Here is an 18420-nt window from a genome sequence, read left to right on the forward strand (position 1 = left end):
AGAGGAGTCTTTCACCTTATACAGGCCAGCTGTGAGTAAGGCCAGAAAAGCCAACCCTCCCAGACATCCTCCAACGATCTCTTTGGTGAAATCTGGCTCAGGGTAAACTTCTACCTCTGCCTCAATCTGAGGGATGAAGTGACAGGATGTTGATAACAAAGAAGCTCTTAATAACTCAAACAAGAGAAAATAATGTGTACACACCCTGCGAACAGGAGGACTGTTGTCAGACCCTGTTGAAAAGTAGATGTACTGGGTTTTGTCATACTCCAGACTGGCTGTGCTGGTCAAGAGGTATTTAGCAGACTGAAGTCCAATCTAAGAAAAAATGTAAAGCTTAAAGATTTAACCTAGTTACTAGTACATGCTTAGAAACTGTTGTTAAAAAATGTATTAATCAACCATTTAAAACAATAATCCCTCCAGTTACCTGCTGTATCCATCGTGAACTAATGTTGGCAGAGATTTTGTACGTCGTACTCTGCAGTCTTTCCAGGAACGTGTTGCACTTGAACACTCTGCATGTGGCTACAGAGCAGTCCTGTGATTTAAAGAGAAGATGCAACACATGCTGTGAGCCAGTGTAATGTGTTTTTGTTTGTTTGTTCAAATCTGCAATCAGGTTACATTTAATAATAATAATAATAATGGATTGGATTTATATAGCGCTTTTCAAGGCACCCAAAGCGCTTTACAATGCCACTATTCATTCACTCTCACACACTGGTGAAGGCAAGCTGCAGTTGTAACCACAGCTGCCCTGGGGCAGACTGACAGAAGCGAGGCTGCCATATCGCGCCATCGGCCCCTCTGGCCAACACCAGTAGGCAAGTAGGGTAAAGTGTCTTGCCCAAGGACACAACGACCAGGAACCGGCGACCTTCCAGGTACAGATGCGATTCCCAACCCCCTGAGCCACGGTCGCCCCATTTGAATGGGTAAAATGCAGATGCATACTTACCACCACTTTATTCTTTTTTATCTTTGGAACAAAATCTCTGCCCCTTGGTTCTTCATCATTTCCTTTCTGACAATCTGGAATCTGAAATACATTCAATTTAAGTTTTATTGGTCTTAAATTTACCACATGTCTCCATCCATTCAAAAGTTTTAAGCTATTTATATTACATATATATTACCTGTAGGCTACTCAAATCCACCCAAATGTCTTTTTCACCAAGCCTCACTGGAACCCTGATCACCACAGTGAAATTAAGTGCTCTGATATCATTTGTAACCTAAAGAATAAAGACAAGGACAGCCAAGAATTAGAGTTAGGTCTAAATCATACAATGAAAAATATACAAGTTATATTTTACCTTAACTGATTGTTGGACTGGTTTCTTCAAATCGTTCTTCCCAAATGTGAAATTGTTATAGCTGAGTGAGCTAAACAGACATATTTTAAAGTTTAAATAAACATTATTTAATAGAACATTTGTTACTGTGTGATTTCTTTTGTTACAAACATAACAACACACACCTTTCAAATGTCATAAAAATGCTGTATTTTACATCAATCGATTTCTTTTGGTAGTGTTCACTTGTAGGTGCATGCTCCTGATTTCCACTGAAAGAGAAAAGAAAAGAAAACATTGTTCTGTATCTGTGGTGCTGTAGCATAAATTAAGAGTATCTGTACCAAAGAAACATTACCTGGTGGCATTTGCAGTGACAAAGATCTCCCTCTCAAATTGACTGTTGGTGTCAATCCCATAGGAGACAATGAAGGAAGCCTTAATTGAATGAGAGAGATGAACGTGACTTGTTTGTGTTTAAATTGTGCAAAAGTCAGAAAAAACAAAGAGATAAAAGATTTTCTGTACACATGCAGTTTAAAAAACAAACCGTAGTTTTGCTCTTGAAAATTGGCTTGTCAATAGTACAGTCTGTCCTTCCTCGTGATAAACCAGCTTCACTGTCCAAAGAGTTGCACTCAATTCTTCCCTTTGTTAGAAACAAAATCACTGCTGGATGAATTGGAAGAGCGGCACATCAACTAATACAGACTTGATTCTGATGCTTTACCTGCTGAATAGTGAACTTCCTGTAGGAGAGTCCAGCTGGGTACGTGAAAATAACACGACTGTTGTAGGAGTTTTCTCCTCTGTTCTCCACTGTGACTGTGACATTCAAAAGCTCATCAATGCCCACTTTAACCTCTGATCTGGGAGGGTATGAAGCCGGATGAGAATAAATGAAAACAAGACAAGACAAATGTCAGAGTATACCAAATATAATTTACTTTGAGCTTTGATTAACCATGTAATGTTTCAGCTCAAACGGTAAGGTAAAAATGGCTGTGCTAAGATACTGATGCTAAATGTAAAAAGAAATCATCCCTTTTTACTGAGTTAACATTCTAATATTTGCTTGTTAGCACAAAAAAACAACTGAGTGTCATCAGTTTCAAAAATAATAATGATGGTTGAATAAGGACAAGTTAAGTGACATTACATACAACTTGCAAATAATAACACATTTGAAGAAAACAAGACACACAAGCAAAGCTTAAGTTTTGTAACTGTGCCTCACCTGGTGAAGTTGAAATCCACTTTAAGGTTATCAACACATGTATTGTCAGTGCCACAGTTGATCTCAAACCCTAACTGTGGAAGAGAGCATGATGAAAAAGTACACATTATACATTATTTAAAGACTAAATAAGTGGTTTTATGGTGATGCAAACACAATTCTATTTATAGTTTTAACTGTTATTTATCTAACACTTTTCATTATATATACATTTTATGTGCCACCACACAGGCAGGTGTGTACAGGCAACAAAATCAACAAAATAAAACTTTACAAAGACAGAAAACAAAAGTGAATACATTCACATAAAAACACAGTTATTAACTGTAACCAGTGTTGGGTAAGTTACTTTAAAATAGTAACTTAGTTACATTACTAGTTGCTTCTCTCAAAAGTAACTCAGCTACTTCAAGTTACTCGTTACTTTGGCGCCGAGTATGGCAGCCTCGTCGCGAGCTCCCCCAAGCAACGGCTTTCTTCTGTGTTTAATTTTACTTTTCCTTTATTTTTTCACGAGCAGCACTTGTCTCCTTGTGTACGACCGACAAACCTTACTGGACATAAAAGACGGTCTTTCTTATAACTTTCCGGAGTTCAAGTTTTGCAACACGGACGCTCCGTTTGCAGACCCCCCATTCATCTCACCTGAGACGCCTTTGTTCTCTGGCCCTGGAGGCCGCAAACGCCGACGCAGAGGGAGAAGATCTGGCGTTCTGGTTCGACTGAGACGGCGCACTTACAGACCACTGTTACCCAGTTTATTACTGGCTAATATGCAGTCTCTGGAGAACAAGCTGTGCGAGCTTCGGGCACGGATCTCATTCCAGCGAGAGATGCGGGACTGCTGCGTGATCTGCCTCACAGAAACCTGGCTATCGGACAAAGTACCGGACTCCGCAATACAACTGCCGGGGTTCTCTGTGCACCGCGCGGACAGGTCACAGGATCTTACTGGGAAAAGCAGAGGCGGTGGTGTGTGTTTCATGATCAACAACAGCTGGTGTGATTATGCGAACGTGCACCCGGTCAAATCCTTCTGCTCACCGGACCTGGAGTACCTGATGATTAAGTGCCGGCCATTCTGGCTACCGAGGGAATTTACAGCAGTGATTATTACGGCTGTTTACATTCCCCCACAAGCCGACACTGACCGTGCACTCAGGGAACTGTACAGCGCGATCAGCAGCGAGGAAACCGCACACCCAGAGGCAGCGTTTATCACAGCCGGAGACTTTAATAAGGGAAACCTGAAGAAAGTCTCACCAAAACTCCATCAACACATCCTTTTCAACACACGTGGAAACCGGCTACTCGACCACTGTTACACCTCTTTACGGGATGCGTACAAAGCCCTCCCCCGCGCCCCATTCGGCCAATCAGATCACTGCTCCATCCTGCTCCTGCCCGCCTACAGGCAGAAGCTGAAACAGGAAGCTCCAACCCGGAGGGCGGTGCACTGTTGGACGGACCAATCGGAGTCTGCGCTGCGGGACTGTTTTGATCACGCGGACTGGGAAATGTTTCACGTGGCCGCCAGAGACATTGATGAATACACAGACTCAGTCTGTGGATTTATCAGGAAATGCGTGGAAGATGTCGTCCCATCCAGAACAGTCAAATCCTTCCCAAATCAAAAACCCTGGATTAACGGAGATGTTCGCGCGGCACGGAACACCGCCTTTGCCTCCGCGAACACATCGGACTACAAACACGCACATTACCAACTCCGGAAGACGATCAAAGCAGCCAAACGTGAGTACAGGGACAGGGTGGAGCAACAGTTTGACAACCCTCTGAGTATGTGGCAGGGACTAAACACGATCACAGACTTTAGAGGGAAAACCAGCACACCGCAGACCACGGCCTCTCTGTGTGAGGATCTAAACGTATTCTACGCTAGATTCGACACAGCGAACACCATGAGACCGGACAGTGTGCGCACCGCGGATGACGTCAGTGCGCACACTGTGTCTGAGGAGGATGTGCGGAAGTGCTTCAGGAAGGTGAACACACGCAAAGCTACTGGTCCGGACGGGATTCCCGGCCGCGTCCTCAGGTCATGCGCGGCTCAGCTGGCTGGAGTGTTCACGCACATCTTCAACCTTTCCCTCTCTCTGTCTGTAGTCCCAGCCTGCTTCAAAATGGCCACCATCGTCCCTGTACCCAAATCCTCCACCATCTCCTCATTGAACGACTGGCGACCTGTAGCCCTGACCCCCATCGTAAGCAAATGCTTCGAGAAGCTGGTCAGGGACTTCATCTGCTCTGCACTACCCGACTCACTGGACCCTCTACAGTTTGCATACCGCCACAACAGGTCCACTGATGATGCCATAGCCCTGACACTACACACTGCCCTGTCACACCTGGAGAAGAGAGACACGTATGTGAGGATGCTGTTTGTAGATTACAGCTCAGCATTCAATACCATCGTTCACTCGAAGCTGGACAGGAAACTGCAGGATCTAGGACTGAGCAGCTCCCTCTGCAGCTGGATCCTTAGCTTCCTGTCTGACAGACGCCAGGTGGTCAGACTGGGCAGCATCACCTCATCCCCCATCACACTGAACACTGGTGCTCCACAGGGGTGTGTACTGAGCCCTCTCCTGTACTCACTCTACACCTACGACTGCACAGCCACTAACAGCTCCAACATCATTGTGAAGTTTGCGGACGACACTACAGTGGTGGGTCTTATCACCAACGGTGATGAGACGGCTTACAGGGAGGAGGTCAGCGCCCTGACCCACTGGTGTCAAGACAACCATCTCACCCTCAACGTCGCAAAGACAAAGGAGTTGATAGTGGACTTCCGGAGGTGCAGAGAAGTACACACCCCCATCACCATCAACGGCGCTGCTGTGGAGAGAGTGAGCAGCTTCCGGTTCCTTGGTGTACATCTGGCTGAGGATCTTACGTGGTCAGTACACACAAACAAAACAGTGAAGAAGGCGCAGCAGCGCCTCTTCTTTCTCAGGAGACTGAAAAGATTCGGCATGAGCCCCCGCATCCTCAGGACCTTCTATCACTGTGCCATTGAGAGCATCCTCACTGGATGCATCACCACCTGGTATGGCAACAGCACCGCCTACAACTGCAAAGCTCTCCAGCGAGTAGTGCGGTGCTCTGAACGGATAATTGGAGGTGAGCTTCCCTCCCTCCAAGACATCTACAGGAAGCGCTGCCTGAGGAAAGCGGGGAGGATCATCAAGGACTCCAGTCACCCCAGCCATAAACTGTTCAGACTGCTTCCATCAGGAAGGAGGTTCTGCAGCATCCGGTCCCGTACCAGCAGACTGAGAGACAGCTTTTTCCATCAGGCCATCAGACTGCTGAACACGTCATAGACACCTCAGCTTCACTACTGGAACTTCAACATTATGCACTCCACACTGTATATAAATGCCACTTGTTTTGCACATATTCAACTCTGTATATTTTATATATTTTATTATTATTATTATTATTATTTTATTTTATTTTTTTTACTATTTAATTTGTAAAAATGTGTATACACACACACACACACACACACACACACACACACGTAGGGAAATATTTAGTATACACATCCAGAAATGCATACACTATTATATATTGTACATATATTTATTAGTTTCAGGTTGGCCATTCTTGTATTTTGCTCGTTTGTGTTGTTGTGTTTGCACATCTCTGTTGCTTGTGGGGCTCGCACACAAGAATTTCACTCGCATGTGCTGTGCCAGTGTGCCTGCACATGTGATGTGACAATAAAAGTGATTTGATTTGGTTTGATACTAGGGAAAGTAACTTTGGTTTTACTCAGAATTCTCTTGTTAATGTGTTTCTTCCATAACTTTGCCAGTCTTCTAGCTTGCTTACTTGCCACAAGTGCACTGTGCCACCTACCAATAGAAAGGAAAAGATAATGTGCATATTTCCACGAGAGAAATCCCACGCCTGGACCGTCATTGACTGCTGCCATGATTCTAGCCTACGTCACAGAGTCATGTGCGCCTTTTACATCCAACACAAAAACTGCAGTCGTGGTGCTTTCGATTGTACTCAGAACTCGGAAATTCTGCCTTCTGAATAGGAAGATGTAGGCAACACCAGACTGCAGATGAGCTGCATACAGGGCTGGACTGGGACAGAAAATTGGCCCGGGCATTTTGACTAGAGACTAGCCCACCATTATAGGAAAAATCATAAAGCCTTTGAATGAAAATAAGCACTGTTGTGACAGTGATGTACACTGTTTTGATGGTATATATGCATCAATCTATCAATCGTTTGTTGAAAGATTCAGATACTTATTTTTTAAAAGCTAGACATTTTAAATGAGAATAAGAAAGAAAAGTATTTCTTTGTGCCCCCCTTTCCCTGTTAATGCCCTACATGCCCCCCTGGCAACACTTTGCTAGACCCGCACCTGCACATTTACCAGCTGTCAGCTACCTAAAAAAGGATCCTGGGGTTATTTGTCTCTCAGAAACAGTTCATAACTTCCCTTCAACTCATTCATGTCACCTAAAAGGTAAACCTGTTTCTCCATCACCTGTTCAGCTCTGATGATTCAGTAAGGACATCTCCTGGTTTCATCTTCATGTTTCCCTCTCACCAGATAACCAAACCATATCATGACCAGCAGCTTTTTTTGCAGCTGTGGCTCCAGCAAACATCAGCTGATACTAGAAATTAATATTAAATAAATTCTAACAACAGCTGATCAAGCTTAAATGTGCTGCTGTTGTTTAGCGCGACATCGGCTGGTTTCCTCTTTCGGCGCAAAGTGAGCGATAAACAAACAAGAGAGCCAATCAGCTGATCATTGATCAGTTTTCATGATTGAAGTAGAAACGGGAGAGGGAGGGGGGAGAATGAAAGAAGAAGAGGCAGCTGTGCAGCAAAGACACAGAATAACTCCAGCTTTGTGCCTTTTTCACTGTAGCTGAATTACGGGACAAACTGTTCCTTTTCACCTCAATAAGAAACGCGTAATATTTTCTCTGAATACCAGACGGGACGGTTGGCAACTCTAATAACTTATGAACCAAATAAAGTTCAACATCATTAACCTCATAGCACCACCCAGCTGTATAGAAACTCCGTCATGCTAGCTAGCACGCAGTACGGAAAAAGTCAGAATAACGAAAATAAACTCCACCTAAACTTGGTTTATATCTGACCCAGATAGACTGCAGGTCATAACTTCTTACCTGAAGTTCAGTTCACACTTGGACCGGCGGCCGCCTCGGGTCTCTTTTCCTTCTGCCTCCCTTTTCCTTCATCCACCTGCTGGCCTCCACCACTTGCTAATGTTACTGAATCTGTGGAAGCTCCGCGATACCCACCACACAAAGTAACGAGTAACGACCCTATCTAAATCCCAGTAACGACTAACGCGTTCCTGATTTTGGCATAATAACTAGTTACCGTGCTCGTTACCACAATAATAACGTAGTTACTGTAACGCGTTACTTGTTAGTCCCAACACTGGCTCTAACTGTAAAGAATTAAAGGCTGTTTGAGTCTGTTTTGAATGTAAACACAGAGCCACAGTAACAGAAATCCCCCCTTAGCACACTTCTAATTTAATTGTGGGAACAGTTCAAAAAGCTTTCACCGGATCTGATGTGAGGTCGTTTGAGAGACTGGGGTAGCAGTTTTACATGATTTAAAGGTTTTACTAAAAAAAAAGTGTTTTATGAAGCAAAACAAGGATTTTAAATGGACATAGGAGTCAATGAAGTGAATAGAGGAGGGAATCAAGAAGGGTTCCTAGTATTTCAGCTCCTTGGAATTAGTCTGCTTGCCTCGGGATTTCACTCATCTGTTCAAATTATACTTGCACAACAATCAGCTGATTTCAGTTACAGTATGTGCTGCAGATCTACAGCATGGATATGGACAGTACTTTTATTTATTAAGAATGGGAGCTTGATGGTAAAGTGTAAACTGCATTAGGGACAGAATCATGCTGCTAACACAACTTCAGCTCTTCGCAATCACCTGCACATACACCATGCTGATGCTAAGCTAGCCAAGTACGGTACCCAGAGTGATGTTTGCTGGGTGAATGTCGACCTCAGGTTAGCAGCCAGACCCTAATCTTCAACAGGTAACAAACTGATGAGCAGTCAGGCTGCAGCCTCTGTTTCTCCTTCAGATTCTTTTTGCCATTCTTACCTTTTCACTGTTTCTCCAAGGTGCTATACTACATATATTTGCATTTCTCACTGGAACAATATGATAGATATGATGACAAATGGTACCACAGAGATGGTTATTTCATCACATGATAAAAGTACTGGTAATGTACACTTTGAAAATTCAGAAATAAAGTTATAATAAATAATATTGTATGGCACTGACATAATACCTTTTGATATTTTGGTTGGTTTTTGTTTTGAGAGACAAACAATTTTTTTAAAAAATATATAGAAAAATGATCAGAAATAGTAATAATTAGAACATTTGTAACTGTGATATCAAGTCATCTGACAACTCCACAAACATTCTCTGCAGGTAGACAGGTTGCCTTCATGTTACTCCAATTTAAAAATAAAACAAGCATCTGTTTTAGTCACTAATTAATGCACGATGCCCAAGAGGAACAATGGCTGGTTGCTAATGAACAGCAGCCAGTTTGTGTGTTTTTCCAAGTAGTGGTACTTTATACCAGGAACAATGATTTTTGTTTATATTCTTCATTCAATTCAGCCAAGAAACTGATCTTAGACAGAAGCACTTTTAATAAGGTGAATGTTTGTGTATTTTGAATTTGTTCTTTTTTTCAAAATGTAAAATTTGTTTGCTACTGTTCAAGCAGGTGAGAACTGCACAAGTTCTCATCAGTGGCAAAAGTAGAGTAGAGAAAGTAAAGGTAAAAGTAGAAAGGTTCTTGGTACAGCTTTTATGCAGGAAATACCACTGCACAAGGCCGTGAAGAACAATAATAGTCACCCCCTACTGCTGGGTGAATCACGAAGTTTAATAAGTAAAATACTATTTTGTCTGTAACACATCACAAACTCGTTACTCAACGCGTTTGAACACAGTCCTCTTTGGTGACATCTGGTGCAGGGGCGGAGCGTGGGGGTGGCTTACTGGGCTTAAGCCCGGGTTGTTTTGTCAGAAGCCCGGGGTCTTTTGGAGTGTAATTTTTTCATAGTTAGATGCCTTGCTGACAACTGTATAAAACAAAAAGTACACACAATATTCGAAGCACATAGTGCACACTGTGGGAATTTACGACTGTGCGTGAATCCCCCCTGATATTGGTATGATCCGAGCTCAGGCACTAAGCGACTGAGCGAGGGGGCGGGGCAGCTGCTGCCTGTGAGTGCACTGTTGGAGAAAGGAGCCAGCCATACTAAGGAGAGCTTAAGTTTGACCGGGTACTTTAATAAAACGATCAGCATTGCTGCTTTACCAGGTGTAACTATGAAGTTTAACTTCCAGGCATCCATGAAAACAAAATTTATTACATTTAACGGAGTTAGAAGTTAGCAGGAAGCTAGCAGAAGTTAGCTCGCTAGTTTCGCTAGTTACCCAAGCATGATATTGCATGTTCTGACTGAGAGATTTCTGAAAAAATTCAAACGTACAGCTCTGCTATCACTTCCAACATAAATGAAGACAGGAAACTAAACAGCAGTGACGTTTGTAGGGTTACTGAAGTTGGGCTAGCTGGTATATAATGATGTGCTACGTGATCGCTAGCGACACAGCTATGTTAGCATAACATAAACAGTGAAGCTGGAGGACGAACACTAACACTTTTCCACTTATAAAAGTTAACGTTCCTGATAGTTAGAGACAAATGCAATCGCATGGCAGGATGCTGTAAACGGACCAAACTGCAGTCAGTAGAACAACTGAGATAATCCATTCACAATACAAGGTTAGTCATTAAAATACTGCAACAACATGGGAATAGAGCAGCTGCCAGAGAATTCAACATTAATGAATCAATGGTACAGAAGTGGAGGAAGCAAGAAGAATGAGTTTAATAAAGTTTGATTTATCTGACTGCTTTGTTTCGCTTAATGTGCCTTATAATCCCGTGCACCTTATGGGCCGAAAAATACGTACTGCACACTGCAGTTTAATGTTGCAAAGCACCTCTTTTTAATTTCAGTGGATATTATACATGGTTATGCTCAGGATATGTCAGCCCATTTCTACTGGAAATGCCTTTTGGTTAAACTTTCAGCAAGGAATTTGCATTTGCACTGTTACATTTTTATAAAGCTTTAATGTACATAAAAACCAGCTTCTTGTTTAAGTGAAAATAAATGGAAGGTTGTCTTTTTGCGCTAGTAATGTTGTGGAGTTGATTTTGTCTCGCATCAATTATATCGTCAGTTATATCGTTATCGCAAATTTTCAAATATATATCGTGATAAATATTTTTGGCCATATCGCCCTGCTCTACCAGGTACCAAAGCAAATCATTCGTACTGTACAAATAATGTAAATATGATGGTGCATCACGAAAGATTGATATCAAACTGATCACTTGACCAATATTACGTTACTTGCTGTTCAAGTGAATCAACAAATGGCGAAATGAAAAGCCGAACACATGCTATTTTTTTAGAGAGTCTTAGCTTACGTGTGTTTATTTCATATTTTCAGTTCTTACCCTCCCCGACTAAATCGGTTTCAGTTATGTACTGAAATATAAGAATGGACATTAGAGGGTTCTTTCAAAGAAAAAACTCAGGTAAATGTTATTTTATATATTATGCTTTGTATGTTGTTCAGTATATTTCTATGCAAAACAAGAGGGGTTTCAGTACAGAGCAGGATATTCACATTTGTAACCAGATATTTACACTTTAGGGAGAAAACATAAAACATTTTTACTGTACAACATCAATTTAGCGTAAACTTTTGTTTTAGATAAATATTGAAATATAGTTAGAATTAGTTAAATGTCAGAATAAAGAGAGACAGCGCTTTCTGTTTTTTTTATCACTTTCATCAAATGTAGGAGTACATGTACACTAAGTTTATTGTTAATTAATAAGAAACTCCAGACGATTCCATTCTGAGCTGAAGAAGCTTCTGATAGGTTAGTAGAGTCCATGTGAGTAAATTGGTGGCACACCTGCGGATGCATATAAGGCAAAACACAGAGCCTGTTTCTGTGACATGGGAAAATCAAGAGATGTCAACCAAAACACCAGGAAAAGAATTGTGGAGCTCCATAAGTGTGGCTCAATTTTGAATACAATTTGGTGCCAATTGCAATTAAGAAATACAGACAGTTTATCTCTTTACTCTTAAAGTTAACAAATATCTTTTTATATTTATCAATCTAAAAAAAATAAACATTTAGTCTGATTTGATGTTACAATTAAAAAAGTGTTTTTATCTGAAGAGTGTGTAAATATCTGGTTTCAACTGTATATTTGATGATTGTCAGCACAAAGAGAGAGAGGGGGACAGAGAGGGAGAGAGAGAGGAGCAGAGAGGGAGATGGAGAATGAGGACGGAACAGAGATGGAACAAGAGCAGGTGAGACACACATGTTAGTCAAATCGTCGTTTGCCAAAAGTATCACCGTATCATAGGTTCTCATGTATCTTGTACCTAGTGTTTCTTTTTAGGTTTGTTATTTTTCAAATTCTATATTTATTAAGTTCTGCAGGCTTGTTTGCACAACAAGGCTAAATAATTATATAAACTTTTCTCAATCTAAATAGTGTACTTTGGTAGAATTAAAAAATAAGTGTAGTGCAGGTCTATGATGATTTTTAGTGCTACTATCATCTAGTTCTGATTCTGGTTCTGTCTTGGTTAAGTCCCAAGTAGTCCTGATTTTGAACTGTTGGAGTCCTGTTTTAATTCCGGAGTTTAGTCCTCGTGTCTTGATACAGCCCTGATTTTGTTCTGCCTTGCTGCTTAATTAAAAAACTAGCTTAAGGTGTCCTGCATATGTGATATATATTTTTCCCTATATGAAGTCATTCTTTTTTGAACAAAACTCAAAACAGAGCCAACTAATCTTTCAGTCATTTCTACCCCCCCCCCCCCCCCCCCCCCCCCAAAAAAAAAAAAAAATCCCACATGCATACTACCTTTGGGCTAAGCCCCAGGTGTTTCAAATGTCTGGCTCCGCCTCTGATCTGGTGGCCAGAAATATGAAGAGCAGCTTGAATCTACAAATTAAAATGAACTTCTTTATAATTGCTCACTCTACAGAGTTCAATTGGTTATTTAACCTCTGTTTAATATCATGTGACATTTCTGTCTGATACTGTTGTGCTTTATACATGGACAAAATAGTGTTATGTCTATTTAATCCATAAATAAATTTGATGAATAAACCTTTCTTGTTTAAACATGTGCTATGATGTGGTCTCACTTTGCTTGTGACTTCTTGACATTTGTAAACATAATAGAAAAAAAATATAACAACATACAGCACAGTCATATAATAGGTTGAGAGTCTGCTTGTGCTGTGAGCATAGCTGGACAGTTGTGCTGACTTTTTACAGTCGCTTAGAATAACTGGTACTGCGTACTAGCTAGCATGACAGAGGCTATGAAGTTACTGATAGTAAATTTTATTTTATGCTTAAGGTTCGTTTCTCAAACTCCTCAAAATCTTAACAAATTGTGCCAATCCTTACATGTTGCACCAGGCTGATTTATCATCAAAAGTGGAGAAGTCTGTGACAGAGGAGACAGAAGAGCAGCAGAGAGAGATGGAGCGAGAGAGAGAAATAAAAGAGCAGGAGAGAGAGATGGAGATGGAGAGATGACTTTATGTCATCCATGAGGGATGCATTTGACATATGTTTCACATATTATAGCCCAACAAGTTACTTATAGCAATTTAAATATGAGCAATCAGTTTTTGGCAGACAATCAGTTTTTGGCACAACACCGGCTATTGCAGTTAATAATACAACAGCTTCTTGGCATTTTTTGTGTTTCTTTTTATCGCTGTGTAACTGAGTTCAATTGAAAGCCTGCATGCGCTAGTACCTCTTGCCACAAGTTCCCAGAATCCTTTGCGGTTTTACCCCTGAATGACGTCACATTTTTGGTGGGCCGGTCTCTAGTCAAAATGCCCGGGCTGATTTTTTGTCCCAGTCCAGCCCTGGCTGTGAGGTCCCTCCCCTCACATGGTTTCGTAATTAACCAGTGGTAACGTACAGTAATGTATACTATATTATAACTTATATGTAGAGTCTATTTCTTATTTATGTTTTTGACCGGGATGTAGAATTGCTTATGAACTTGTAAAAAAATATATACATTTTTTTTTCTATTTGATGTTCATTTGTGAACAACAACAACAGTACAACAACAGGCAGGTCCCCAGAGGCTCAGCTTTAAGAGACCATCACTGCACTAACAGTAACTCGTTTACTACCAGTACTTCAGCAGAAGTCTCTCAAAGATGTATTAGTCAGTTCCATGAGTATAATAACATGGATTCAGTAAAGTTAAGGGCCAACCTAAAGGTTTCTCATAACTTCATAAAGACTAGCCTCAGTTGCTCAGTTAACAGTGTTTTTAAAAAGTTTACTTACAAGATAAATGGATGTTTGAGTTTGCAGGGCCAGACTTGGTCTGAGATTTGTGTTTGAGGGCGAACCATTAAATGTGAATTTGAGCTCATTGGAAAGTTCATTGAGAGCGTCTTCAGGGCAAGCCTGCAAGAAGAAGTTTAGATTCAATGTTGGAGGAGTCTTAAAAATAAAATGATTTAAACAAAATCTAGAGTTTAATGACTTAAAACTTAGATCTTACATCAATGAGCAATTTTATATCTGAACATTCTTTTCTTTCTAAGTCAACAGTAACTGATCCAGACTGCTCTTGTTGTTTACCACTGGTGTAAGCTCGGTTGTTTGGAGGCTTGCGAGTGGCATCCAGTGTTATAGTGTAATCAATCATTGCACGAGCTGAAATAGAGAAATAGAATTTGATTTTAATACTGCAAATGTAATTTCATTAGAAGTATACATAAATTAGAAATAAATGATGTGCAGTGGTTTAGAAAGTGAAATGCATGATGAACCTTTGTTGACTGTAGACACTCTGCTCATAGTAAAGCAGACTGTAGCTGTGTTCTCCAATGGTTTTGAGCAGTCTACATTCTGTGTAGGGATTTTCTTTGGGCTAAACGATACCTCAGCTCTCACCATTACTATGGGTCTTGATCTGGAAAGTAAGAAAAGACACATGAACAATATGGCAAACGGCTGCCCCTCCCTGAGCCTTCTTCAGCCAGATGTTACTTCCTTTTTGAAAGAGAACATTTGATTTCTAATTGTCTGGGTTAAGCTGCACGGAAAGGAAAATATGGACCCGAAAAACAATATCTAAACTCAAAAGGTAGCTTTAATGCTTCTTTTCAAAACAAAAGCAAACAGGGTAAACATGCAGTCTAAACATGCAGAGTGATGATGCAACATGGAACACATAGAGACAATATAAACACACCAGATAACAAGGGAAATGGGAAACAAAACAAAACTGACAATGATAAACTAATAATTCAGAGGCGGAAGTTTGAGTGTAGAGGGAAACACTGGGGATGACTAGAAACTCCAAAACTAAAAACTTAACAAAATTTGGCTCTAAATCACCGAAACCATAAAATTCTTACTGGAAATGGTGTAAATTAGAGTTAATGATTTATGTAATAATTTATCATCAATTATTAATGCTTTCTAGAAAATATTATAGAAGTGTGATATTCTAAAAATCTGGGCCGTTTTTATAATAATTAATGTTAAAATGTATCTAAATATGTGACGATTAATGCATACTGTAAATATGTATATCAACAAATACTGCAGAATTACAATAGACAACAGTAATGTATGATTACATTATCTTGACAAAGTTGGTAGACATACCACAGACAATAATAACACATGACTGGAGTATCTATCTGGACTGTGACTTACCTCAGTAAGACAACTGTGCCCTTTGAACCCACCGCTAAGTCAGGCAGTTCATCACCACTCTGATCAAAAGAAGACTGACTGATTGACAAACCAAAGAACTTCAGTCCTGACTGGACCTCAGAGCCAGTAATTCTCTGTACGCATGGAAACATTTTAATTAATTAAGCTGCAGGTCGTATAGTGATAAATAAGTTTAGTCATCTTTGTGACTTTTTTTATGTTGTGTACCTGTGAGTAAGTAGGACTGATTCTTTCGCCTCCTTCACTGTGGAATATGTAGATGCTGCCTTCACCATTATTCTCCAAAGGTGCTCCAACTGCCAAATCCCTGAATCCATCTGAGTTTAGATCAGGCAGCACAGCAAGAGAAGAGCCGAACCTTCCTTTGACAGCTGCATGTCCTCTTAGTACTAACGGATCATCAAAATTACACTCCACAAACTGAAAGGAGGGGAATAAATATTTTATGGTCAACAACAATATGACGAATAAATTGATTCATTTAATCGTAGTAGATAAAACTTTGATTTACCAAACGAGTTAATCTGCAAACATAAACTCTCCCCTCTCTATCAGGCTCCATGTACATTGGGGCTGATATGAAGATTAGATCAGTGATGTCATCATTATTTATGTCCATGGTACACACCTCTGCCCCGAAATATTCACCAGTCTGATACTGTATAAGGAACACATTATTATTCTTTTATTTGGGAAAGTAATTTATATACACTTTACAATCTCATTCATTCTGCTGTAAATACATACCTGTGATGCCAATGGCTCGATCTTTTGATTTTCAAAGTTTTCTCTGTTAACAGAGACCACTACTCCTCTGTGTTTATATCTTGGAGCACCAACAACTGTCAGAGAGCCACGTCGGGTTTTAGCATTTGCCATGGAGTAACCTAGAGGTTAGGTATTCAAAAGGAGTAGACAGATTAAGATTCCTTATTCCTCCTTTAAATTTGTATCTGTTTTGCAAACTCATCAGTGTATTTAGGTGAAAGAACTGGAGCAGAGCTGTATATATAAGAATAAGAATAACTTTATTTATCCTGAGGGAAATTCTTTTGTCATGTACATGCTCAAAGCAGCAGGAGAGACAGAGGAACAGATGAATAAGATATACAATATATACAATAAGAATAGTAGTGTATGATCATACTCATGTGTTACATCCTGGGAGGCTGTGGGAGTGTGTGGGCGTGGTGTTGTCTTCTCCCTCTCCTCCTCCTTCGTTCTGGCCCCTCCCCTTGTCTCTCTCTGCCCCTGCCTTCTCCTTTAGGTCACACCTGCTGCTCATTTGCTCTCGTTACAACCAATTACCCTCAGGGGTGATATAAGCTGGAGAAGAGCAGTGTGGAGGAGAAGGGAGAGGTTTCTGGTGGATTTCCTCTTTGCTGGTCAGAGTGTGCTACTGGCCTAGGTGTGGAACAGCCTGCTGCGTGTGACCAACCTTCTGGTGTGTGGCTCTTTGTGAGTAGTGCTTAACTGAGCAGTGATTGCCCAGGAGTGACGGCGGCCTTCATTAGTTTGTGTGGCCTGCCTGGATATTGTTTGCTAGCAGCGTTGCTGTCTCTTTCTGTTGAAGCCTTGTTGTTGCTTCCTTTGTTGAAGTGGCCATTACCACTTTGGGTTGACCTCCCTGATTTCTCATTAAAGCAGTGGTGCTGTCTCCTTTTGTTGTTGCCATTTATATGATTATTGAGGTGTTTGCCTACAATAAAGATCTATTTTATATTAAATATCTCTGCCTGGCATTCTTTTCAGTCCACCTGGATCTAACTGTTACTGTCCCCCACCCTCATCGCCTAGCTTTTAAGTGGGGATGTAACAAAGTGGGGGCTCGTCCGGGATCGGAATGAAAGGAATTGGGTTGATTACAAGTGTTTGTGTGTTGTGTGAAGGTCATTTGGCTAGCTGCTGCTCTCCCCGGCTTGCACAGGGGAGTGTCTAGCTGAGCATTTGCTCTTCCTTCGGACACTCGTTTTTTGTTTTGCCTTTTTTATTTTCGGAGCAAACCCGGGTGGGGATTAATTCTCTGTTGGGGGTAGGCTTGTCGGTGCCTGTGGCACTTGATGATTTGCCTTTAAAGTGGCCTCGAGCCTGGTACGCTCCAGAAGCTAGGACAGGCTAGAGTCTGAGTAGGCAGGACTGGGGGGAGTGTGGGTAGAATTTTTTAATTAATGGTTGACTTGACACAACACATTTTTCTTTCGCCTGTGTGTAGTTCTGTAGTGAAGGCGTTGTGTGTGGCCCTTTAGTGGTTTGCTTGTGTTTTGCAGGCCGTTTTGAGTTTTCATGGCCACTTTTGATATTGCTGGGTTTACGGCAGAGCCGTCGCTTGCCCTGCTGGATGTTTGTAGGAAGAGGGATCTGCATGAGCTGGCTACAAATTACGGGATCAGTGTCTCCACTGGTCTACACAAAGCCGAGCTGAAAGCCACTCTGGTGTCCGGGTTGTTGGAGAAGAGGGTGGTTGTAATGCAAGAACCCCCGAGCACACCCGGCCCGGCTGGACCAAGTGCGGCGCCTCACGTTCCAGGCCAGGTTGTAGAACCATCAGTGTCTACACCTATGGACCAGGTGTGAGGTTGAGAGGTACCGGCTAGAAAGCAGACCCATCGTTAACCAAATGTTTTGCTGCCGTAGATGAGAGTGATCATCTGACAGGAGACAGGAAGCAGACATTTGTTGTATGTGATGGATTGCTAATGCGCAGGTGGACTTCAAAGCAAGGGGAGGACTGGAGTGTAGTCCAACAGATAGTGGTCCCGGCTAGTTTGCGTCAGCACGTGCTACAATTAGCCCATGACCATTCATGGTCAGGACATTTGGGGATAACTAAAACATATGACCGTATTCTGCAGCACTTCTTCTGGCTGGCAATGAAGGCAGATGTTGCGAAGTATTGTAATACTTGTCATACGTGTCAACTGGTGGGCAACCCAAACTGTGCCCC

The 18420-nt window shown here is 41.4% G+C and overlaps 1 protein-coding gene across 1 annotated transcript in view; it reads right to left on the minus strand.

The window, feature by feature from the left end:
- Window positions 1-18420, minus strand: part of LOC113019306 (integrin alpha-M-like) — a 32621-nt gene that overhangs the window by 675 nt on the left and 13526 nt on the right. Inside the window, exons 12-29 of the mRNA XM_026162916.1 lie at window positions 16224-16363; window positions 15988-16134; window positions 15684-15896; window positions 15456-15589; window positions 14561-14703; window positions 14290-14444; window positions 14070-14192; window positions 2536-2609; window positions 2029-2167; window positions 1849-1947; window positions 1657-1736; window positions 1484-1570; window positions 1320-1389; window positions 1140-1238; window positions 962-1042; window positions 431-541; window positions 205-318; window positions 16-126 (exon numbers count right to left, since the gene is read on the minus strand). Of these exons, the coding sequence (XP_026018701.1) occupies window positions 16-126; window positions 205-318; window positions 431-541; window positions 962-1042; window positions 1140-1238; window positions 1320-1389; window positions 1484-1570; window positions 1657-1736; window positions 1849-1947; window positions 2029-2167; window positions 2536-2609; window positions 14070-14192; window positions 14290-14444; window positions 14561-14703; window positions 15456-15589; window positions 15684-15896; window positions 15988-16134; window positions 16224-16363 (2120 nt within the window). The remainder of the gene's footprint in view (window positions 1-15; window positions 127-204; window positions 319-430; window positions 542-961; window positions 1043-1139; window positions 1239-1319; window positions 1390-1483; window positions 1571-1656; window positions 1737-1848; window positions 1948-2028; window positions 2168-2535; window positions 2610-14069; window positions 14193-14289; window positions 14445-14560; window positions 14704-15455; window positions 15590-15683; window positions 15897-15987; window positions 16135-16223; window positions 16364-18420) is intronic.

The sequence above is a fragment of the Astatotilapia calliptera genome, chromosome 3 (genome assembly GCF_900246225.1).
Source record: "Astatotilapia calliptera chromosome 3, fAstCal1.2, whole genome shotgun sequence".
Lineage (NCBI taxonomy): Eukaryota > Metazoa > Chordata > Actinopteri > Cichliformes > Cichlidae > Astatotilapia > Astatotilapia calliptera.